The sequence below is a fragment of the Coccinella septempunctata genome, chromosome 8 (assembly GCF_907165205.1).
Source record: "Coccinella septempunctata chromosome 8, icCocSept1.1, whole genome shotgun sequence".
Classification (NCBI taxonomy): Eukaryota; Metazoa; Arthropoda; class Insecta; order Coleoptera; family Coccinellidae; genus Coccinella; species Coccinella septempunctata.
Genome location: NC_058196.1, coordinates 21,933,553 through 21,959,161, shown reverse-complemented (window position 1 = coordinate 21,959,161; position 25,609 = coordinate 21,933,553). Strand labels below are relative to the sequence as shown.

The 25,609-nt window shown below is 37.6% G+C and overlaps 1 protein-coding gene across 4 annotated transcripts in view; it reads left to right on the top strand.

Moving 5' to 3' along the window:
• Positions 1–24,501, top strand: part of LOC123318480 (AN1-type zinc finger protein 6) — a 43,487-nt gene extending 18,986 nt beyond the window's left edge. For 2 of the 4 annotated variants that reach the window (XM_044905110.1, XM_044905111.1), the window contains 4 exons: positions 12,436–12,692; positions 12,802–12,939; positions 19,305–19,488; positions 22,183–24,501. In XM_044905110.1, the coding sequence (XP_044761045.1) occupies positions 12,594–12,692; positions 12,802–12,939; positions 19,305–19,488; positions 22,183–22,331 (570 nt within the window). In that variant the 5' untranslated portion in view covers positions 12,436–12,593 and the 3' untranslated portion in view covers positions 22,332–24,501. Of the gene's footprint in view, positions 1–10,914; positions 11,035–12,435; positions 12,693–12,801; positions 12,940–13,882; positions 14,119–19,304; positions 19,489–22,182 lie in introns of those variants that run through there. The other 2 variants (XM_044905112.1, XM_044905113.1) reach the window with 2 other exon arrangements.
• The last annotated feature ends 1,108 nt before the right edge of the window (positions 24,502–25,609 follow it).

Sequence of the window (25,609 nt, the reverse complement as noted above, 5' to 3'; positions counted from 1 at the left end):
TTTTTCAATTCGACAGATGTGTAGTGTCTTAGATTTAGCTTGTTATCATAGAAATACCAAACGAGTTGTTATATTTGAACGTTCAGAGAAAATATCATTTATTTATGAAAATTAAGGGTTGGGTTATTTTTGAATCTGGTAACTCTTGTACGAAATGAAATGAACAAGGATTGTATATGTTTACATACTAAAAATGAATTATCAGAGCTTATACTGAGTGAATTCGTTATAATTATAGAAAATGAAATAGAAATTAAGAGAAGAATATGAAATTGTGGTAACTCATTTATTGTATTACAAATACTACTTCGTTCACCAAATGGCATGGGGAAAGTGAGTTTTTTTTCCTACGAAAGTAGCTTATCTCCAAGGTTAAAATGTTGTATTTAATGCTTGAATTGAGTGCCAGTTTTCCAGGGGCGGCATAGCTCATTATAAAAACTTAAAATGATCATATTTTTCCATCAAGGCCGAATGGGAAAAATCGGTAAAGTTGAAAAGTTTCTTTTGACCTCAAGAATACACTGTTACAATATATGTACAAGTCGAGGACTAACCAATAATTTCATGCACCGAGAGACAAAGTAAGAGTGCTAAGCTAGTTGCTTTGAAGTGTTCTGTCTGACCAAACCCCTGCGCTGGCCACAAAAGAAACCGATCTAAAGTTGAATAATCAGACCAGGCACAAATAACACTTTGAGGCTCGGAGCCAAACCGGAAAACACAAAAAACCAGGGAAAATTGATATGTTTGACGTATAAAGAATTCAAATCTACACAAGAACAGGATCACAGAAAGGATAAACCCCAGCCTGACGTTTCTTACAAATACAGGTTAACGTTGTTTTGACAAAAGTGAGGTTAGCACCAATCACACACAGCAAGAAGATGTAAAGGAGGCGCAATAGGAGATCAATGATATTGAGCGCGCATAATGACATACAGCCGGCATTGGTTTAGCTTGTTTAAAATTAGGTAGTGCCTACAATAAATCGAAATAATTTTATTCTTCTCCACTAAGTGTTCTAACTTGTGAAAGTAACTGCAGCATTTCCTGCGACTTTTTCATCGGACTAACAACGTTTTCACAAAAAAGTTGAAAGTATTTAAACTCCTTCTTTCTAACTTCACCCATTGTCCATATTACGCCTCTGCTGAAGTGCTGAGTTAACGATATCAGTTCTGTCAATTGAAATTGACATTGACAAATGACATTGACAGTTGACATAAGCTTCCAATTACGTCATAACCTTTCGACGAATTGGCGCGCCTTCTTTGCTATATTTTCTCGATTCCACTCGTAAAGCTATGAGTACTGTTTGTGGTATTCATGAAATTAATCTCAATGCAAATATGCCGGCATGCTATCGGACTCTGCAATCAAAAAGTCGTAAAGCCGCCCAAAATGAGAGTCGGACGGCCGAGAACGGCGTCGTAACTGTCGCCGGCCGTAGCCGGAATGTAATGGCCATTTACGAGAAATGCATGTGAATCCGCGAAAGGAGGTCATTACGTCATCCTCGTAGGGTAGACCCGCGTGACCTTGCGGACGATCACTGGAGCGCGTGCAACTATGACGCTATCGCGTCCCACATTTCGATGGATTTTTCGTTTTACGTAATCGACGATCGCGAAAGTTACGCCGACGTAGTCATTCCTCTACGGTCGTTGTTTCTTCGTCGTTCTGCTTCGTCTTCTGCCTTATTTTCTCAAGTTTGTTTGATGGAACGGTCTCTAATTAGGTCCTTCGAGTGGAGCGGAGGACAAGCACTAGCTCGTACCTAGCTTGAAGGCGCTTATTATGCGCCCCCTTATGGTGAGTTTATGCAGAGTTACTGAGAACTCTTACCTAAGAAGAGGACCAATCGCGTGGACAGATGGCAAACGCGTGCACATCATCTACAAATTAGGTTGGTCCCTTTCTGAGGTATTAGTTCTCTGTAACTCTGCATAAACTTGCCATTACATTAAAAAAATTTACCGGAATTTCGGGTGCCATTTAAGAAGAGCTGGTTCCAGTAATGCTCGTTCCATTAATGCGAGCTAGTCATGAATCAGCGCAGGAATTCCCAGATAGGCCGAAACAAACTGTAGACCGGTTTCGGGATTATTGTCCCTCAGCAGTAGAGTGCATTGTTACACATCCCAACCGGAGGATGCTTTTTTTATTGAATTCTCGAAATGTTTGCTTCAGTTTTTTGGATCACTTTACGTGTGGTCCGAAAGGCACTGCGATTTTTCGAAAACGACCTTTATATAAAATATCAATTAGTTCATTTTTTCAAATGGCATGCCCCGAATTTTATTGTCTGTTGTATACCCTAGTCCTAGTGGGTAGTCTTCATTTTTATCTGAACATTGTACGCCTAAAATAAACAGTTCTTGAAATTCATTTCAAGCCTAAAATATTTCCAACGAAGAAAGTTCAATGCATGCCCCTTGAAAAATTGAGTTATCGACAGTCGGTCTTATGGACCGACTGACTGTAGAGTGATCCGAAAAACTGCAGAAGACTCAAAAACTCTTCTGAAATTAAATAAAAAACATATTCCTAACGAAATGGTTTTCAAGAAATCGTAATTAGTTTAAACCGAAATTGGTCGGAAAAAATGTTACCCGTCAAAAGGGCAGATAAAATATAACAATTGGGGGGTATAGAAATACCAAACCTATTTCGAAATCAAAATTTTATGTAGGTTCAGATTATGACATGAAATTGGATATTATTAATCTTGTAACCTTGTGATATATAAGAACTACGCTACTTACAAAATGGGATCTGTTCGAAACTTCTCATACGATAAAAAATTCCTGAAAGGCTACCCGGAAACTGCCGAATCGATTATGACTCCAACCAGTAGACTTCGTCACAGTTTAGACGAGTACGTGCGGAATTTCACATCGGTAGATTTAAAATAGCGACCTGAAACGTTTCCACAACAATTTTTCAGAAAAATTGGCATAACTCGAGAACAGTTTTTCCTATTTCTACCAAAATCGATAGATCCCCAATCCTTGTACCAAATAAGAGCTTGAAAGCTCGTAAATTGCCATCTATATAGCTTGTGCTTAACCTCAGTTTGCCGAAACCAGAAAACACCGATCTATAGATGAGTTTTTTCGTCGTAACAGACTGCTAATAGTTCTAATGACCACATTTTTGGCAGAACGGAAGAAACATGGGAAACTGTCTAGCCCGAAGAAAACCGTCCCGTTATTCGATAACAAACGATCATTGTTTCGTAGTCGCGAGGGTCTCTCACCGGTAAATTCGCAGAAAGCGAAACAATTTTCGACCTGATTCTCCTCTCGTGCGCTCGCTGTGCACGCGTTATACGGCGAAAGGAAGCCAGCCGATGGGGATCCGCCTAAACTGGTTCGTAAAGACGAAAACGGGCCTATGCCGTTATTTGTGAAGGGCGTCCGATGTATAAAATGGAGCGCGATGGTGATTATACGTGGCCTCTAAAGGTATTCCGGACCTTTGGATTTTGGTGTGCCTGTCATCCTATTGTAGGGTTTTGTCGGAGATGACTTTCTACTATGAAATGAATCAACAATAATAACCTTCTACTATACCTGCTTTGAATCCATAGCAAAATACTGTATTGCGTTTTAGGGATACTTCTCAGATATACAGCAAATTTGTGTTGTACAGAAACAAGCAATAAGTTGCATTGCAAGAATGAAAACTATAAAGTTGCAGAGGAGGCTTCAAGAGAAACAAAATCGTCACAATATACGCTTTATACATCTATGATTGATATTTTTTTCACAGAATACCAGCGAGTTCCAAACTGCAAAAATCCAAAGTTCATTTTATAGACACTAACAGAAAAAGGAACACACTACAGATGCAGTAATTTCTTCAACAGTCTGCCAAACAGGCTACAAAGACTAAGATCACATAAAAACTTCAAACGAGAACTTAGGGAGTACCTTATACCATACAAGAACCCAAACTGAATTAAAGATTTTTTGACACAATTTTTTATAAGTTTCATATGTAAGCTCGCTTAGGCTTAGTACAGGCTCCTTTGATCCAGAAAGTATTCTGCCTCGTTTTGGAATATAATTGAAGAGTTAAACTGCTGAAACGTTGCATTGAGCCAACATCATATGTCAATATTAACAAAATAACGATTTCAACAAAACTATTCCTGGTAACTCCAATCTTCATTATTATATCGTTGATTGAAGTATACTTAAAAAAAATTCTGTGATTTTACTTCAGGTTTACCCATACTTCAGGTGTTAGTCAAGTTTACTTGGATTAATGAGAGGTATAATAAGGCCTACATTCATTAATCAAAGGTACTATGAAGTCCTATCACCCCTAAAAACAGTGCTTGCGGAAATCACCTGTGAAGAAGTTTTTGTCACTTGAATTGAAAATAACGATTCGTCATAAATCACGATACCGAGAGAAAACGATTTATGACGTATGATGCTCTAATCAGGTTTTGACGAATCGTGATCAATAACGTACCAGCAGATTCTTTTTTGACGATTTGTTTTATCGTTGGTTCATCTGAATTTTTTTGTGGAAAATTTAGGGAAATTGATTTACGCTACCGTACGGTTTTAGCCAATCGTGATCTAACAGAAGGCGTTTGAACGGTACTTAATTTTTAACATTTCGTCAAGGGTTTTTGTCTCCATCTTCGTGCCTCTCTTTCTGTTGTAGGTTTTGTTACGAGCCACAGAATATGCCCATTTAAAACACTCAAAATCGGTTGATCGTTACAAAGAGCTGGGAAAAATTTGGGTTTCTGAGGAATTATAATAGTCAACAAAATATGGTGGATCAATTCAATGTAAAATCTATCGTATGCTTTCTTGGAAATTGTGTATTATGCGAGATGACCTATTGAAAAATAAACGAGGGATCCTGCAACTTTACAAAGCAGGTAAACCAACCTTCCGATATAATTGGAGATGTCGATTTTCGGCGAAACAGCTGGTAACAGGAGTTAAAGGAGGGGTAGCATCCCCTAAAAGCAATCGTTGTCTATATCGGAGGACTGGCAGGTTTGGGTCTTAACCGGTGTTGCCAAATCTTTCGAGAGGAAGCTTTGTAACGTCTAGCTAGAAGCTAGACCAAATCGAAAACATTTGATTTTGATATCAACACATTGCTTTGATGATGCGTGATCAGTGAACTGTGTTGATAATATTTATTCTTCATTATCAACCGTGGTTGAGATGTGTAAGGAATTCATTTATGAAGAAGTTTGAAATTGAAAATAACGATCCGTCATAATTCGCGATACGGTGATCCGGTTTTGACGAATCGTGATGTAACGGAAGGTCGATCGGAAGCATTCGTCATTTTTAACGATTCGTGATTTATTCTTCGTCGGAGTTTCTTGTTTTTTATTATTTTATTATATCTGCTGGGACCATAGAATTTGAATAGTTTGAGGCGCCGTATTATGCTCTGGTCATAAATCACGCAGCCTCCGTCACCCTTATCAGTACAAATTCCGCCTAATTTAACTCCACTCGAAGGCTACGAAGAACAAACCTATCAATTCCTCGACTTTTGACAGGGAACGCCGCCAGCGGCCGAGAGAAACGGTTTATAATTGATGACCGCGCGGGCGCAGCTGCCGCAAATTCCTAGATGGGATAGATACAGCGAGCGGACCGACTAGGTTCGATTCTTCAAGTCTCTTCTCTCTCTTTCGTAGCGATACGATTTCTCGGAATCTAGGACGCGTCGACGAACGGCTTTACGTAACGCCGCCGCCTCAGATCTTGGCGTAATAGCATTTGAATTTAACGACGGTTCGGGGAGAAAGTACCCGTTAGAAGACGAAAGCAATTTTTTGCGTTTGAGGCGCCGACGTTTTGACGCGGGGGACGGTTTATGGGGCGATCGGCGAGGTTGCCAGATCTAGGTATTTTACGGTAGATTTTCTACCGAAATCATAACCTATCTTTGTGGAATTGCGATTAAATGAATTGAAATTGAAACAAAAATAAACCGAGCTTTCGATAAAAAACGACGACCCGAAGGGAAAATTTACATAAAAGATTGAGGTGGATTTTTTTCAATAAAGTTCGATCTTGAGTTGTCCATCTTGATGATCCTATAAACGTCCTGTAGGGGGAGTCCGGGAGACTTGCTCAGGTAGGAGACTTGAACCACCTCAAATATTTCATTTCAATCTTAAATAGATTGCGACATAATCGGCACAGGTCATATGTATTTCATACGCTGATACATCTGATGATCAAAACTTTGACATGGACTATCGTTCTTCATTGGAAACTGTTTTCTCTCGATGTTTTTCCCCATGCACAAACTTATGGTCAAGTCTCTCTCGCTCCCTGTTCAACTCTCCCATGGGTTAGGGAGACATAAGCCAATTTTCGGATCCTAAAAAAAGAATTGCTGTACTCAAAATGTTCATCTCACTATCACTCTACTATTATCTATCGTTACCTCTTCGGGCAAGATATCTTCACTCAAAAAAATGAGATGTTACCATTTAGGCCCGTTTGCACCAAACGCACTTAGTGTTAAGTGTCCCTTAAAATGAACCCTTAACTTAAATTACGTTGCACCAACTGTTAAGTGACATTTAAATGGCTAAAGCTAGCCTTAAATTTAAACGCTCCTGTAATGACCACTTAGGTATTTAAGGGCGGGATTCTAACCTAAAATAATTTGTTGAACTCATAAACTGGCTGCAGAACTGCTGTGGTTTTTTCTAATAACGTCAACTACCTTTTTCAAGTATCAATTCGGCATCACGGGCATTCTGGAAGCTTAAGGACAGAGTGTTTCAAAATCACGACCTCAATCTGAAGACCAAGACAGCTGTTTACAAAGCAGTGGTCCTCCCAACGCTTCTTTACGGAAGCGAAAGCTGGACGCCCTACAGGCGACATATTAAACAGCTTGAACAAGCGCAACAACGTCATCTAAGACAGATAATGCACATCAGATGGTTCCACAAAGTTTCGAATGAAGAAGTCTTGCAACGGGCGAGCTGTACAACAATTGAGACTCAAGTAACGAGAGCCCGACTCAGATGGAGCGGCCACATTCTGAGGATGCAAGACACAAGACTCCCCAAAATAGCTCTATATGGCGAATTCACTGAGGGAGCCCGGAAACCAGGAGGCTAGTACAAGCGGTTTAAGGATACACTACATCAATCCCTAAAATCTGTTAATGCCAATTATAACTGGGAACAACTAGCATTAGACAGGTCACAGTGGAGGTCTTTGGTACACAGTTATAATGGAGACTCGAGAAGGATACAGCGGCGGCCAGATCTGGTTGGTGACTGTCCATGCCCTGAGTGTGGAAGGATTTGAAGGTCACGGTTGGGTCTCTTTAGTCACAGGAGGAGGGCACATAGTCGCAACTAGCCCTAAGAAATTACAAGTCTGTTCGCAATTAATTTTTTTTCTTCTTCTTTTTGTAGATTTATTCCCGGTAACGGGATACAGCAATGGAATGGAATGGAATGGAATTTGACAATCCATTTCATTATCAATAATAATGCTAATTCAGCAACAAAAAGTTGTCACTCTTAGATAATAAGAGTTTACTTGACACTGACTGACAGGACAATAAAGTTAGGTTAATGAAATGACAACGATCATCGGCAACCGGCCAACCAATGAAAAGGCTTTATTGGACTAGAATGAAGTTGCACCAAAATAAAAAACTGAAATATCACCAGATATAAAAACTTAAGGGTTCCTTACTTAAGATTCTGTTAAGCCGCAGTCGTGAAACTGACAATAAAATTAAGCGTCCATTAACTTTTAACGACACTTAAGTCCGTTTACAACAGCCGAGAATTCTCTACAAAATTCTCGCAAGAAGAGATTATTTTGTATGCAACTGAACAGAGAATTCTACCGAAAGTGCGTATGCAACGGTAAATAATTCACGGCGCATGAATTTTCGAGTAAATTCTCTAGAGAATTCTCGGCTGTTGCAAACGGGCTTTAGTTAAGTACTCATTTTATGGGGGATTGGGGCAAACGGGCCTTACAGATACAACTTAAGTGGCTTTAGAGTGAAAAGGGGTTCAACTCTTCATATATTTTGGGTCCTAAGGTCAAACAGTGTCACAATACTACATGATGGAAGAATTGAGAAGGGTAAAGATTTTTTTGAAGAACCCAGAAAAGGTATTAAAAGAAGTGATCTACCGTTTTCACACCTTTGTCATAAGAATATACTAATAAATTGTAAATCCTTGACTGTTCACCCAACCCATGGTATAATATCAAAAAATTCAATTATTGAAAGAAAAACCGACTGTACAAATACTTAACTCAAGTAAAAACAACTACAACAACATGATATGAATTTTTCATTTTGTCAGTTGGTACATTTGATTTTAAATAATTATCATTGATTTGTCAAGTGAATCTTTGTACTGTAGATACAATTGAAGGATTATTTCTGATTTGCTATCTCATTTCTGATTAAATTGCTTTTGTGCACCATTTGTCGGAGTAAGTTTTTCCAATTTGATACCAAAGTTCGTTTTTATAGTATTTATCGTGTGGTCCCTAATGCAATCTTCACGGGACCGAAGGTGTAATCATAATTATTCATCTTGTTTGTTATTATTGAACAATAAGTTAACTGCGGAAATATCAGAGAAGGTTAATAATTTATTTTCGTTCTCTATTCAGAAAGTCGATCATGTGGAAATATAAAAACCCGAAAATAAACGAGGAAACGTCGCAGCAAAACCGCATAATTCAAACCGGTCGGTGGGCGACTGCTTAAGGGGGCCACACACGAGGCGTCAAATCCGCCCTCGCTCGAGAAATCAATCATACTCGAACCGTGGGCGTAGTAAACGGTTCCCGCGGGATCCTAACCGCAAATCGAACGTTTGGGAATCGACGGAACTCGAAACGGCAATTTCCCGCTGCGGTTTTCCGAACGTCAATTTTTTTAACCAAGATCCCACGTATTTCCCACGTGTGCGATCGAAGATACGTCGTCGTCGATGCAAGACTACGTCTGCGGTGTTTTGAAAACAAACGGGAGTCAACAGGACGGTCTAATTTATCGCGACAAGTGTTTTCGATAAATCCAAGGCCGCCTTGACACGTCATTCGTAATGGGTGTCGTGTCGGACGGCCCCCGTACTCGGAGATTTATCGCTGTGTCGCTTATCTGGCGCGAGCTTTCGTTCCCGTTCGCAAACGTTCCTTGATCCATTATTCAGCTGGTTCTGGCGCTTCTTTTCGCTTGAAGGTTGTCCGGTGAAAGTTGAGTATGGTTGCGCTTCATTTAGTTCATTTGTTATTGTGGCGAACGAAGGCGTTATGCCCGTTTCTGCCTGAACAAGCCCCTATCGAAGTATTCCTTAGCTTAAGGCATTACAACTAACGTCTTGGAGTACCCGAACAATTCTTAGCAGTGTGTAAAAGCCTCCATACCAACAACACCGCTAGAATACAGCATAATGGCTCAACAACCATTTTTAAACCGACTCTGGAATAAAACAAGGCTGCGTGTTAGCGCCTTTACTCTTCAATATTTTCGCCATAGCTGTTGCGATGATTGCTGACATGAGTATGCTTGTAAGAGGTAGTGGAATGAGATTCAGATTTGATAGAGGCCTATTTAACCTGAAGCGCCTCAGAGCAAAAATCCGTACACAGTTTATCACGGAACTTCAATATGCAGACGACTGCGCACTTATCGCTAACAGCCCAGAGGATCTACAGACAATGCTGGACACCTATAAACATATATACGAAGCTTTAGGCCTTAGACTCAATATCGACAAAACCAAAATCCTGGTAAGACCGCCAGAAAGCCTTCAAACAGATATCAGCCTGGATAATGAAACTCTAGAACAGGTCGAGCAGTTCAAATACTTGGGAAGCTTCAAAAATACTAGGGCTAACCTAGACACGGAAATAAACAACCGTATCAATTCGACATCACGGGCATTCTGGAAGCTAAAGGTCAGAGTGTTTCAAAATCACGACCTCAATCTGAAGACCAAGACAGCCGTTTACAAAGCAGTGGTCCTCCCAACGCTTCTTTACGGTACCGAAAGCTTCCCTAAAGTCGCCCTACAGGCGACATATTAAACAGCTTGAACAAACCCAACAACGTCATCTAAGACAGATAATGCACATCAGATGGTTCCACAAAGTTTCGAATGCAGAAGTCTTGCAACGCTCAAGTTGTATAACAATTGAGACTCGAGTAACCAGGGCCCAACTCAGATGGAGCGGCCACATTCTGAGGATGCAAGACACAAAACTCCCCAAAATAGCACTGTATGAAGAAGTAATATTTCGAAAACTTTTGAAATGATGAAATGATTTGATTAGAGAGTGTGTGAACTCTGTAAGGTGTGGCTAATCCAAGTAGTGTAGAGAAATGCAGATTTCGAGAAAATCTGAAATTTCAATTTCCTGATGTGAATCGTTATTTTATTACAAAGGAGCAAGTTGGAAGTTATTGCGAATTGGGCATGCGTTAGACAGGCGCAGACAAGTTCGGACTTGCGCAAAGCTTTATTGGATACATCCACTGAATAGGTATGTACGGATACAAGTACCAAGTTTATTTAAATGAACTTAGTAGCACAATATTCGAGTATTACAACAGAGTACTGTGTAGCTCTGATGCCAAAATATAAAGAGTCTAAGCCCACCCTTCTATGTTTTCAACAACTGCTCCATTCGCTGGACTGTGTCAATCATGAAAAAATTGGCAAATACGTACGTGGAAAGTGAATCTTGTGAATTTTCCCCCCAGCGAACGACAGCGTCCTGTTGACAACCATCTTGGTTGACGTAACTTCACTTTGGTCGCCATAGTTTCGAACCATGTCAGTTTAAAATTCCACGAGTCGTCCGGAGCAGTCGAAGAAATTGTCGATTTCCCGTCTAAGAGGAGGACATTGCGGTCGATCCCGAACCCTGTAGTGAGTGTCCTTTTTGACGGTCCTACTGGCTAAATAGCTCGAAGATGATTCTCTGACGAAACTGGGAAAGCTACCCGTCTTTAGGGTTAACGTGGGTAAGTGGGGCCCCAAAAGCCATTTTTTGGAGGGACCTTAGAGGATGCCGCAATTTGTTTAGAATGGGTCGATTTTTATTGGACTATAGATCACGGAATGAATTGTCAAAATTTCAATTCTACCTTGAATGTTGCTCATGTGGACAGTTGTACTCTATGACCGTGGTTACGTTCCTCAGTTTCATCCAAAATTAATTTTATTGGCCGTGAACATACTTCCATTGTTCTATTAATGTTCTGTTTTTGGGCCTGACGTGAACTCAATACTTCAGTGCAAGTGAACTGTGGTTTTCCCTTGACCTCGAAAGGCACTTCTTTACCTCAACTTTTGCGATCTTCTGGGTGTGATCATACTGCTTCTTGTGTCCCAGGAAATCTACCTTGGTAGATGATATATATGTGGGAGTTGCTAGTCTTTTATTTGCCAATCCCTGGTTTAGTAGACTAACCGATAGGTATAAGAACGTCTTGTTTCCCGTTTCGTCTTTTAATTTGAGTTGATTTGAAAATGCCGAAATTACTGAATTCCGATATTCAGTATGTTAATCATGATCATACGGGTGCCTCTAAAACATTAGGAGAAATTCGGACAAAGATGTGATGTAACTAAAAAAAAATTTCTTGATGCGAAAACCACAGCTTGCTTAAATGAAAGCAGTTGAGGAGATACCTTAGGAATATTTGTTTAAAAAAAAAGTTGAGCGAGAATCCAAATGTTGCCCTCAATAATGTCTTCAGGTTATCTTCAAAGGTTCGATTTTCTAGCACATAAACGAACTTGGGGTCGAAATCTGCCAAGATAGGAGACCTTCCGCTGATAAGCAATCAGAAACTGTAACTTTTCGACTGATTTCATTATGGCATATTTCGCGGAAGTGACCCAGTTCCATTTTCCACAAAATACTGCTTTGCTAAAGTTTTATCTTGGTAACAAGCATAAATGAAACATTTTTGATCTAGCTTGAGATAGCTTCGAGTATTTTAAGGTGTTTATTGAAACAAAAAATGTATTTTAGTTCTCATATTCATAACAACGCTAACTTACCACGTAAAAGGGCGGATCCTTACGTGAACTCGTAAGCCCATACGTATACAAGCGGGTCTCTACGTTATATAATCAGTCCTTACGTAAAAACTCTGGAGTCCCTAGGTAAACAAGCATGTCCTTACGTAAACAAGCTGGTCCCTACGTTATATAATCAGTCCTTACGTAAAAACTCTGGAGTCCCTACGTAAACAAGCATGTCCTTACGTAAAAACTTGGGGGTCCCTACGTAAACAAGCTAGTCCTAACGTAAACGGTCGCCCCTAATGTAATAATTTTACAATGAATTAGGGAATCTTCTCTCACGAGATATTGTTTTTATTTGCACCCAATAACGTCTCCATTTTTCTTTACAGAAAAGCATCTCCTTGACAGAGGATCGTTCGTGACAAAGGGTCCACAAAATACGCGCAAGGCCTGGTGACGTCACCCGGTATCCACGTTTCTCCAGGGACGTATCAGAAGAACGGCAGGGAGATAAGGCGGCCAGCGTGTCGTACCGCCACTGGTGAGGATGGAGCGCGAATCGAATCAGATGCAGACCCTTTGCAGATCGGGTTGCGGCTTTTACGGCAGTCCAGCCACCGATGGACTCTGTTCCCTGTGTTACAAGGTGAGTTTCGATTGATTTTTATTTAATTAGGTGGGATAGCGGCAGTTCTGAGTGCTGAATGAAAACCATTCTTATGCGTATTTTCACTGATTGATGGTTTCTGTTGTAGGAAGCCCTTAAAAAGAAACAACAACTTCCAACAACCCCTTCAAGTCACTGCAACGCCTTGAGCATGGCTTCAGCAGCTACACCAACGACGAATCACATAAGTCCTCTGGTGTCACATGCCGATTTTGGCCAAGCTGAAGTGAGTACATTTTCTTTCTCCCTATTGTTTCTTTAATGATGGAATTCGTTTAGAAAAGTATATTCTTTGTTGCTATCATCAAAAGATGACTACACGAAACGCTGCAAGTTTTACAACAATTACCGAGTGGAAAAAATCGGGCAAGATGAAGGAAGGGCATTTTAAATATTTATCGCTTAAATTTTATTTGTCTACTACTAAATATTGATTGTTCAGTATTATTTTCCTAATTCGTTCACAAATAACGAAATCGTTTCTGGAGAGTCGGAACCTAACCTCCAATCAGAAGATCTGTCACAGTGACAGTGATTCTACGAATGAACTACTTGTCACAGAAAGAAGAGTTGAACCACAGAACCAAAGAATATTTCATAATAGTATTGCTTACTCACTAGACGAGTTCAGAAACTCTTGACAACCTTGCAAATACTCGATACTGTGACTTTCAGTTTATTTAACATTCCTTCCTAGGAATACCAAGTAGCCCAGGATATTTCCTGGGTTGTCAAACAAAAGTGGTATGAAGGAAAATTTATAATTAGGATTTTTGAAGCAAATTCTGACATTATTCAGGGATTTTTGTGTTTTTTGTCCTATAGCTATGGTTTTGTCACAGAAAACCTTGATAGTTGAGAAGTTCTCCTTGATAAATTTGACGGTTTATATCACCTCTATGCACAGTCGCAATACATAAAAAACATTCACTATATTTTCTGTGATTATCGGTAAAATGCTGAATGGAAACCCAATAGAAGAAAATGTGTTTTTAGTGAAAAAGTTGGCAAGAATTTGTGAACTCTTTTATGACGAAGAAGAAGAAAGACGCGTTTCTTTCCCCGATACCAATTTCGGTGGTTCTCGGCCCACGGTATAATCGCCGCATAGAAATGTTCTCTCGGGTTTCCGTAGCGACCGACTTTGTGCTTACCTTTCCTGTCAAAATGACAGACATTTCGTCATCCCATCGTCCAAATTCAGAGTATGTCACAGAGCCATTTGCCGTCGAAAAAAAGCAGTCAGGAATTACCGAACCGCCCTAGCAATACCCTGCTACCTGGCGCGCCCGCCCAGAACCGCCCGGGCGATCAGCAAGGTAGCGGCCACGATGTCTCAAACACCAGCTTGCATCCCGTCATGGAAGGGAGGGTATCTGCAGAGGGGATGGTCGTCCTCGATGCGGTATGACCAAGATATTTTTAAAAATTGAACATTCTGAATTATTTTATATTTTTATATCCATCGACTGTTCGAACAAAATTTAATTCGTTAAAGGAGAGAATAGAAAGAATGGTGTAACGCTCAGACGTGGTGCATTCATTATTCATACATCGCATACTCATAGTTTTTTCAGCAGAAATTCATGTGTGGAATTGAATTTTATATTGAGATATGATGCCAATTATCATATTTGTTGCATTGATTCCTAAAAAAAATTGCATTCTCATAGTGCCAAATATATTTTTCAAGAATATTTGGTTTTCCCATGTCTGCTACAGAAAAATCTGCTTCGACTGACTTTATGTGTGCAAAAAACGGAGTTAGATTTTTATTCTACGGAAAAATCTCTCATATGGAATCAATTTTATTGCTAAATATGATGAACTATTCATATTTGTTAGATTGGTTCCTAAAAAAATTGCATTCTCATAGTGCCAAATATATTTTTCAAGAATATTTGGTTTTCCCATGTCTGCTACAGAAAAATCTGCTTCAACTGCCTTTATCTGTATTAAAAATGGAGTTGGGTTTTTATTCGGTGGAATAATCTCTCACATGGAATCAATTTTATTGCTTAATATGATGAACTATTCATATTTGTTAGATTGGTTCCTAAAAAAATTGCATTCTCATAGTGCCAATTATATTTTTTAAGAATATTTGGTTTTCCCATGTCTGCTACAGAAAAATCTGCTTCAACTGCCTCTATTTGTGTTAAAAATGGAGTTGGGTTTTTATTCTGTGGAATAATCTCTCCTACGGAATCAATTTCAGTGCAAGATATGATGAACTATTCATATTTGTTAGAATGATTCCTAAAGCAATTGCATTCTCATAGTGCCAAATATATTTTTCAAGAATATTTGGTTTTCCCATGTCTGCTACAAAAAAATCTGCTTCAACTGCCTCTATTTGTGCTGAAAATGGAGTTAGGATTTTATTCTGTGGAAAAATCTCTAATGTGGAATCAATTTTATTGCTTAATATGATGAACTATTCATATTTGTTAGATTGGTTCCTAAAAAAATTGCATTCTCATAGTGCCAAATATATATTTCAAGAATATTTGGTTTTCCCATGTCTGCTACAGAAAAATCTGCTTCAACTGCCTCTATTTGTGTTAAAAATGGAGTTAGGTTTATATTCTGTGGAATAATCTCTCATACGGAATCAATTTTAGTGCTAAATATGATGAACTATTCATATTTGTTAGGATGGTTCCTAAAGCAATTGCATTCTCATAGTGCCAAATATATATTTCAAGAATATTTGGTTTTCCCATGTCTGCTACAGATGAATCTTCTTCATCTGCCTTTATCTGTGTTAAAAATTGAGTTAGGTTTCTATTCTGTGGAATAATTTTTCATATGGAATCAATTTCAGTGCAATATATGATAAACTATTCATATTTGTTAATATGGTTCCTAAAGCAATTGCATTCTCATAGTGCCAAATATATTTTTCAAGAATATTTGGTTTTCCCATGTCTGCTACAGACAAATCTGCTTCAACTGTCTCTATCTGTGTTGAAAATATAGGATTTATTCTGTGGAAAAATCTCTAAAATGGAATCAATTTTATTGCTTGATATGATGAACTATTCATATTTGTTAGATTGGTTCCTAAAAAAAATTGCATTCTCATAGTGCCAAATATATATTTCAATAATGTTTGGTTTTCCCATGTCTGCTACAGAAAAATCTGCTCCAACTGTGTTTACCTGTGTTAAAAATGGAGTTAGGCTTTTACTATTTGGAAAAATCTCTCATATGGAATCAATTTCAGTGCAATATATGATAAACTATTCATATTTGTTAATATGGTTCCTAAAGCAATTGCTTTCTCATAGTGCCAAATATATTTTTCAAGAATATTTGGTTTTCCCATGTCTGCTACAGACAAATCTGCTTCAACTGTCTCTATCTGTGTTAAAAATGGAGTTAGGATTTTATTCTATGGAAAAATCTCTAACATGGAATCAATTTTATTGCTTAATATGATGAACCATTCATATTTGTTAGGTTGGTTCCTAAAAAAGTTGCATTCTCATAGTGCCAAATATATTTTTCAAGAATATTTGGTTTTCCCATGTCTGCTACAGATGAATCTTCTTCATCTGCCTTTATCTGTGTTAAAAATTGAGTTAGGTTTCTATTCTGTGGAATAATTTCTCATATGGAATCAATTTCAGTGCAATATATGATAAACTATTCATATTTGTTAATATGGTTCCTAAAGCAATTGCATTCTCATAGTGCCAAATATATTTTTCAAGAATATTTGGTTTTCCCATGTCTGCTACAGACAAATCTGCTTCAACTGTCTCTATCTGTGTTGAAAATATAGGATTTATTCTGTGGAAAAATCTCTAAAATGGAATCAATTTTATTGCTTAATATGATGAACTATTCATATTTGTTAGATTGGTTCCTAAAAAAAATTGCATTCTCATAGTGCCAAATATATATTTCAATAATGTTTGGTTTTCCCATGTCTGCTACAGAAAAATCTGCTCCAACTGTGTTTACCTGTGTTAAAAATGGAGTTAGGCTTTTACTATTTGGAAAAATCTCTCATATGGAATCAATTTCAGTGCAATATATGATAAACTATTCATATTTGTTAATATGGTTCCTAAAGCAATTGCTTTCTCATAGTGCCAAATATATTTTTCAAGAATATTTGGTTTTCCCATGTCTGCTACAGACAAATCTGCTTCAACTGTCTCTATCTGTGTTAAAAATGGAGTTAGGATTTTATTCTATGGAAAAATCTCTAACATGGAATCAATTTTATTGCTTAATATGATGAACCATTCATATTTGTTAGGTTGGTTCCTAAAAAAGTTGCATTCTCATAGTGCCAAATATATTTTTCAAGAATATTTGGTTTTCCCATGTCTGCTACAAAAAAATCTGCTTCAACTGTCTTTATCTGTGTTAAAAATGGAGATGGGTTTTTATTCTTTGGAATAATCTCCCATTTGGAATCAATTTTATTTGCTAGATTTGAACTATTCATATTTGTTAGATTGGTCTGCTGCAGAAAAAATTCTTTTCAGATTTTTTTATCTGTGAAGAAATGGCCTTCAGTTCTAGTTATATTCTAGATATGATGCGAAAAAAGATTTTTGATTTCATTCCACGACGTTATTTTCTTTCGGAATCAATTTTTTTAGTGGATATGATGTACACTATTCATATTCCTTTTATTGGTTCCTAAAATAACTGCAGTCTCATAGTACCAAATATGTTACTCATCAATATTTGGGTTTCCCATGTCTGCTACAAAAAACCCAAAAGATCACCCCAATACGTGCTACTGTGACGTAGCCTGTGGCAAATTCCTTGTGACCCCGATCTCCTATTGCGCATCCTTTTAAATCTTCTTCAACCATCGATTTTCCAACTGATATTTCGACGGCAGTTCGACAGATGAATAAAAAATTATATTCGGACCTGTTTTGATGGAAATTGAAAGTGGGTACTTTTCGACGATTCGGTAAAAATGAACCCTTGTGTAATATATGCAGCGTTCTTTCTCATTTCCTCCGGAAAAGTCTTATAATGGAGAACCAGTATTAATTATATAATTTCGTTGCACGATAAAAAGTGTGATCTAAGATAGCCATCGTCTACGATACCTTGAAAGATCGTTCGACCCGATCGTAAAACCGACGAAATTCGTAGAATGTGCTAATTCAGCTAAGCGATCCGAATGCATCGTCGCTAAAACGACATTGGGCTGATCGATATTTAATTCTTATATGGAAATCTCAATGTCGCACTTATGAAAATTGCCGCCGACGGTATTATTAATTTTTTTTTCTTTCGTTATCTTCGGCTCGACGTTGTTCAGTTCGTTTTACAGTCAATGGCGGCGCATACCATCGACAAGGACGCAAAACTGGTTGTTACGTACTTTTATTATTTTCGTTTCGTGCGTTAATTGCTAGTCCGTTCATTCGACGTTAACTACTTGTCATGTTCGAGGTGAGTTTGGTTTCTGAAATCACAAAGGGAGCTCAGGAATTCGCCCTCAAGTAGATTATGGGGTATGACAGTTGACGTTTCATGACAGTTGACGTATTGCGTTAGAAAATTCGAGAAAAAATGTTATAACCTACTTGAGAACGAATTTCCTGGAAAACTCTTTAGTTAAGACATTTCTAGATCACTGCCTAAAGAATAATATGAAAATATAATATTCTTTATGGTTGTTGCCCAGTAAGATGAGACCCAGATGCCCAAGCTTTATGCGAGACTTTTCAGGTCTATTACCTGAACCTCGGCCAAAGAAACAGAAAATTTTGAATATTCAGTATTATACAGAGTGAGTGGAAAGTAACCTACAAAATTAAATCTCCGGTATTTACTATTTTGTAGAAAAATGCTTGAACAGGTCAATTTTCATTTTAAATTACCCCATACTTGAGGGTGTAAGTCATGCACCCTCTACGACGGGTGGAGGGTAGTTAGGTTTTCCTGAATGACGCACAAGCGAAACCATACCTCTAGGAGTGATAGACTTTTAGCAGGTTAGTAATATATGGATAATGAAAGGGCATTCATTTAATTTTGAAATCGTGATTTTATAAGATTCATCAGTGTACATTTCCAACAGATTACTGAATTAGTCTATATATATTCTTTTGAATGTAAGCAATATATTTTTGGTTATCAAACAATATAGCATATGTATGAGTTTTAGCAAAGGTTAGTGTAACGGGGTACCATACAATTTGGAGTATGATACAAGAGCTTAAGGAAAAACTCATGTAATTAATGAGACTAAAAATGAATAAATTGAATAATATATCTAAACTGTTATTTCAAAACAACTAACTTAACTGAAAGAATACATGAAAGATTGAGAAATTGTTATGTATATAAGATATAACAAAGGCGACTAAAAAAGATAAAAAGTTATTTGAATAATTTTCATCCACGATCGCATAAAGTGATCACAATCTATCTCATTTCGTTGAGCATTATGACATTCATACCATCATGTGTGAAACTTGCAGCGTTCGAACTTGTCATTTTATCGCCCTTATTTGTTAGAATACGAAATTTTAACATGTCAGTTGTATATATTCTTTATATCGATGTTAAGTATTAACGAAACCTTCCTTCATCCGCTTCCAGGCCGTAGATCAATCACAAGCCGCCGCCACCTCTACTCCTGAACCTATCTCGGTGCCCCTCGAAGCATCACCCAGCACCGTCCCAGGAGTGTCAACGGAGAGCGCGGACGAAGACAAAGATGGCGACAAGGACAAGAAGAAGAAGAACAGGTGCCGCGTGTGCCGCAAGAAGGTCGGCTTGACTGGTAGGTGGACTTCTTCTAATCTCGATCGGGACCCCATAGACTAATTGAACAGAGAATAGCGGGCCTACAGTGACTTTATACCTCCCACAGTGGCGAAATAGACTCATTTTCTATTGATTGATCCGCCATGTTTTGTCGGACGTCAAAATTACTGTTATTTGCATAGAATTTCTAACCAATATTCTTTTTCTATGATTATTTGTCAACGTTCTTGTCAAAACATGGCGGATTTTTGAAAGTTTTATGACCCGTTGTCGCCACTGTGGAGGTATACAGGGTGACAATTTAAAAACTTGTCAGGCCAATTATATCGCAACAAGGATGTTTTCAGAGAGAAAGCCGGAACAGGTCAATTTTTATTCTCGGTGGGGGACATATTTTGAGCAGAATTTTAAGCCGAAATCTCCTCATGTAGGGGCTATCACCCCTAAATTCTTCATACGGAATAGAGGGTGAGATTTACCTCAATTGAAAGATCACTTGTCCCTCTACATGAATACTTATGGTTTGCAAATTTTTATTGATTCCTTGAAGTAGTTGCAGGAGGTGACAATTTGAAAACTTGCCAGGCCAATTATGTCTCGACAAGGATGTTTTCAAAGAAGAGGCCGGAACAGATCAATTTTTAAAGGGAGGGGGACATATTTTGAGCAAAATTGTAAGCCGAAATCTCCTTAAACCTAGGTGTAGGAGCTATCACCCCTAAATTCTTCATAGGGAATAGAGGGTGAGCTAAACCACAATTGGAAGACAATATGTCCCTCTACATAATACTATTGTTTTCCAATTGAGGTATAGCTCACCCTCTATTCCCTATTAAGAATTTTGGGGTGACAACCCCTACACCTAAGATTGAGGAGATTCGGCTCAAAATTCTGCCAGAAACATGGCCCCCTCCGAATAAAAATTTACCTGTTCCGACTTTTTCTCTGAAAACATCCTTGTCGAGACATAATTGGCCTGACAAGTTTTCAAATTGTCACCTCCTGTAACTACTTCAAGGAATCAATAGAAATTTGCAAACCATAGTATTCATGTAGAGGGACAAGTGATCTTCCAATTGAGGTAAATCTCACCCTCTATGCCCTATGAAGAATTTAGGGATGATAGCCCCTACACCTAGGGTTGAGCAGATTTCGGCTTACAATTCTGCTCAAAATATGTCCCCCAACGAATATAAATTGACCTGTTCCGGCACTTCCTCTGAAATCATTCTTGTCGTGACATAATTTTACTGGCAAGTTTTCAAATTGTCAGCCTGTATAGTCACTGTAGCCCACTCTAGAAACAAGCGTCAAAGTTAATCTACCACTTCGACCGATAGTCCAAAGTTTTACAGCAAGCCGAAAAAGAATTTTTCCATGTATCATTAGAGAAATAGTTTACTTTTCATTGACTTGAGTCCGCTTTATGGTTTCTGCTTAGAGCTTCTGACTGCTTTATGAGTCAAATTCGTGTATTATGAGACACGACTTTGAAAGCTTTGACTGATGAAAATTGGTTTCATGATTGTGACTCGTCCTAGCTTGTTTCAACGCTTTTTCGTAGAAAATTTATTGGTTTTTCGGCAACAGTAGAGAGGCAAAATGTTCGATGCTCAGAAAATCGTTCAAAATAATAGCAATTGATAAGTGAGGCACAGAATTTTCATTTTTCATATACTGATTTTGACACCACTTGAATTATGCTGATAGATCAAAGTGAACCAGTTGAAATTTAATTTTGTACATGGTGCTTCAAAAGAACGTTTATCCTTGGCGTATCAAACAAAACAATGCTGACCTCTGCCGATTGAATCTTTATTTATTGTTCAAACAGACAGTCAAGGAATTTAATTTTAAAAATAATGTCATCTAATTATAAACCATCGTGCCCACGGTATTCATTAAACGAACAGTAAAATTTCGACCCGCGACTGGTCTTGTATACTCGCTCCAAGAATTATTCACATCGAAGCAGGCCTTGAAGGTCCAAAGGCATGTCAATATGTGCTTACATATGACTACATGTTACACATTTCTGTAGTTTCAATCGTAGAAATGAAATATATAAATATCACATAGAAAAGTATTTGAAATGAAGAAACAGTTATATTCATAGCGAATGAATCAGCATTCAAAATTGATAGAATCATTATTTTCTCAATTTGTTCGATTAAAGCAAGACCATGAACAACGGTAAAAAATTTAAGATATCTTGCAAGGACTCATTTATAATTGGTCTAGTAGTCAGTGTTCATTCCTAATAACAACCTAAATTCCACAACTTCAATCTCATTGAATGGGCTGTTACCAACATGATGAGCTTGTTCGTAGATTAGTTCACAACGGTTGTGAATTGTACAGAGCAAGCGCAGATGGATTTTCCCTAGCCTGAAATGGAATTGCGCTTGCTCTGTACCGTTCACAACCGCTGTAAACCCATTGAACTAAAGAAAGTTCAATGTGTAAACCACTCTACGAACAAACCTAATATTCAACAGCCACCCTGCTGAATTCTCTCAGAGAGTATAACCTTATGTCATTGCTTACTGGATATTTTTCTTATAACATCTAGAACCCATCGAAATGCGTTTGTTTATGTAATTAGACTCTCTTGCACAATACTAGATGGCGCTGTGCGATTTTGACATATATGACATTCGTTGAAATACGGCGAGAATTGTTGTAAATGGGTATTATTGTTTGCTTTCAGGATTCGAGTGCCGGTGTGGGGGCCTATTCTGTGGTATCCATCGATACAGTGACAAACACGATTGCGACTTCGACTACCGAGAGCTGGGAGCGAAAGAAATTAGGCGTAATAATCCAGTAGTCGTAGGTGAGAAGATTCAGAAAATATGAGCCCCGCCACAGTTTTAAGTGCCACATTGCGCCGAAGTGAAAATTGGACGCTATTTACGGTGCTTAGTGTAAAAGGACAAGTGATGAATTTCCCCCCTCCCTGGCTGTAGCAAAAAAAGATGCTCAGCAAATAGTACTTTTACAATTTGCCACAACTGTCATTAGTATAACTTTCAACTAATAAATTTATATAGATCTATGTCATTTTTAGCTTCTTTCCTTTTTTCTTTGTTGTGTATATAGTTGACTTGAATCGCATGATAATATTCTAAAATAATGTAGAGCAACGTCATCCCCAGATGTACGTTTAGCGTTTGTAAATTGTACGATCAAAACCATCGCAACAAAAAAAAATGATATCTATTTGAAGTTTTCATTGTGCTTATAATCGAGATTCAGTTAATTTAGTCAAGTATATAGTGTGAGTTCGATTTTTTGAATTACAATGTTTTTGTTGAGAGTTCATGCCGGGCAGTCTAGATTTCGCTAGATGCTTGAGATACGGTGACGATTAAGGATGAGGTTATTTGAAACTTAGTTTTATTTTATTGTGCAAATAATATAGAGTGATATTTCAAATATACATGGACTAAAATAATAAGGCGTTAATGGTGTTTTTTGTTTAATAAATGTTGCCTACCCTGTGGAAAATATGTTGTGTCGTCGTATTCGGGCTGACTTGGCGGGGATGTTTAATTCGAGCTCTTGGATTTATCAATTTAATCGACACTACACTTTTCCAGCTTTATTGATTGACTGTTTTGTTTTTCTGAGTTTTTGTTAGTGGCATGGTTGAGTTTTACACTGGTTTCATTAATAAAACTTTAGAAAATGAATTTATACATTCACAAGCGTTTTCGTTGGTCCAGTCTTCGCTTTCCCTTCTGAATAATTATTTAATTTAAACACAGACTATGCTAATCATCCTTCACAGTATGATATATCCACATCTTGGAAGTTGGACAAAAGGGACTTAACCTCAATTTTCTCAAACTTTTTACATATTTCACTTGTATTCAAGAAACGGAAGGCATACAATGAACATAAATAAGACCGGAAATTAAAATTCAATATTTGTATACATATTGATAATACTGAAATATTTGAAACAGCAGAAAAGTATGCAATGGTATGATCATAATAAAACCATATAGGAAACTACAATATTCATCCCCTAGTCCAGCTGTCAAGATACGTTCCGAATCGTCTGTCAAATTACAGTTACCCATTCAAGTACAATTTTAATTCAGCATTATTTATTTGACTTGACCAGCGAAAACCAGTTCAGTATTGGGGAAATCGAAAATTCAGTTACACATCACATGCTAAATTTTAGGGGAAAAATTTGAGCCTAGTTGTTCCAATTTTTTTTTACCAAATAATAATATCAAAGATATTGAATGAGTAATATGGCAGAAAACAATGTTACTAGAATTTCGGATATTTTTGAGGATTCTTAGGGAATGATTTAATTTGTTATGAATTGTTTAATGAAATAAAATTAATGATTATTTACCTTGTACTCGTTTTAATATTTCAATCTTAAGTTTTGGTACAGTTTTTTCATTTTAACTTTTCAGTTCACTGAAAACTACAAGAAGATACTTGAAGTGAAGTTTATTTTTCTTGGTAATTTTCATATCTGAAAAGGTTTGTTTCAAATTTCATCACAATTTGGTATTTTCGTCACAATCATCCGAACAGTCTTATGAAGTACATTTCTTAGAATTCATATAAAATCAGATTTATGTAGAAGCTGGGATATTTCTGAATTAGTGTGTGATAAGACACTAATAATAATATTGTATTCATGAATATATCATGGTTGATATATTTGAAATATGGAAAATTTCTTCTGTAGTAACTATCCTGTTAATCATACAGCTGAGACTCAGGGGACAACTGGCATGTAGTTTTCAAAATTGATAGCTTGTACTTCTTTGGATATTCATACTTTTTTATTTCAGTAATAAAGCTTGTCGATGTATTCAAAGTTGAAAATTTTTTTCGTCAATATTGACTAATGTAGAAATAAATATAATTGGTATATCTTTTTAGAGTTATCCCAAATCTATTGTTTCACAGGGGAACTTACAAGTTTCATTGTTTCTTTGATATTGTGGAATTCCAAATGTAACTATTATATTATTTTATTATATGTTAAAATTTATGACTGTTTATTTATCCCTTGTGGGTGCAAATTTTGTTGCTCATTACGGCTTTGAGCGCGAAAATGAAAGATCGTGGATATTTCCCAGGTTATAAATCTTCATTGACACACACAAGATATTGTGTATCAATTTCAACTTAGGTAACACTTTTGCTCTTTATATAATGTTGACTTTAATTCGCATTATATAATATGAATAGTTTCAACAGAATTTCAGCAATATGAGTGGTGGAAAATGAAACCAAGATTAGAATGAGTAGATCTACCCTCGAAGTAGACCAGAAAATTTGTAAATTTAATGCACTGTTTTCGGCCCAGAGAGTTTACAAGGATTTATGGCGCTTCATGAATTCATGAATTGTTTCTCGATGTAAAAAAACAACTTCTAACTCTAGTGCTACACTGATGGTTCCGAAACCATCATAGGGGCTGGCGCTGGAATATGCGGGGCAAGCCAAGTGTACACTATCGTTTTCCAGGCAGAAATGCTTGCAATCGAAAGATGCTTCGACTTAAACTTAGAAAGAAACTATCAAGAATGTGGCATAGTGATTAGTGATCCACTCTGATAGTAAAGCTGCTTTCAAAGCACTGAACACTTATATCATCGACTCGAAGCTTATTGGGAGTGCCGAAAGAAACTTAATGAAATAGGAAAGAAAAAGGTTCTTCTAGGCTTGGTTTCTGATCACTCTGGAATTAAAAGAAACGAAGATGCCAACATACTCGCCAGAGAGGGAGCACAAACCCCCATATAATGACCAAGATACTTCCTGTGGTATAGAAAAATGCACATTTCAAGTGCCCACAGATTAGTCTGATGGTCAGCTGATTTTGACAAATCGTTAGAGTACCCACGTCACGTCAGAATCTGTAGGCACCTTTGGAAAGAGTTTCTGGAGAAGGAAGAAACCAAATAAGAAACACTCCCTAGGATCTCCCAGGAATGAATTATCCCAAAAAATTCTTTCGGGATTTTGAAACTGCAGGATCCAAGAATATTTCTCATCTCAGCAGGAATAAAGGTGCTTACAGATTACTGTGACGTGACGTGGTCCCACTTTGAGTTACGTGTCTCCTCACAGAACTTAGTTGGCTTATGAAGCGT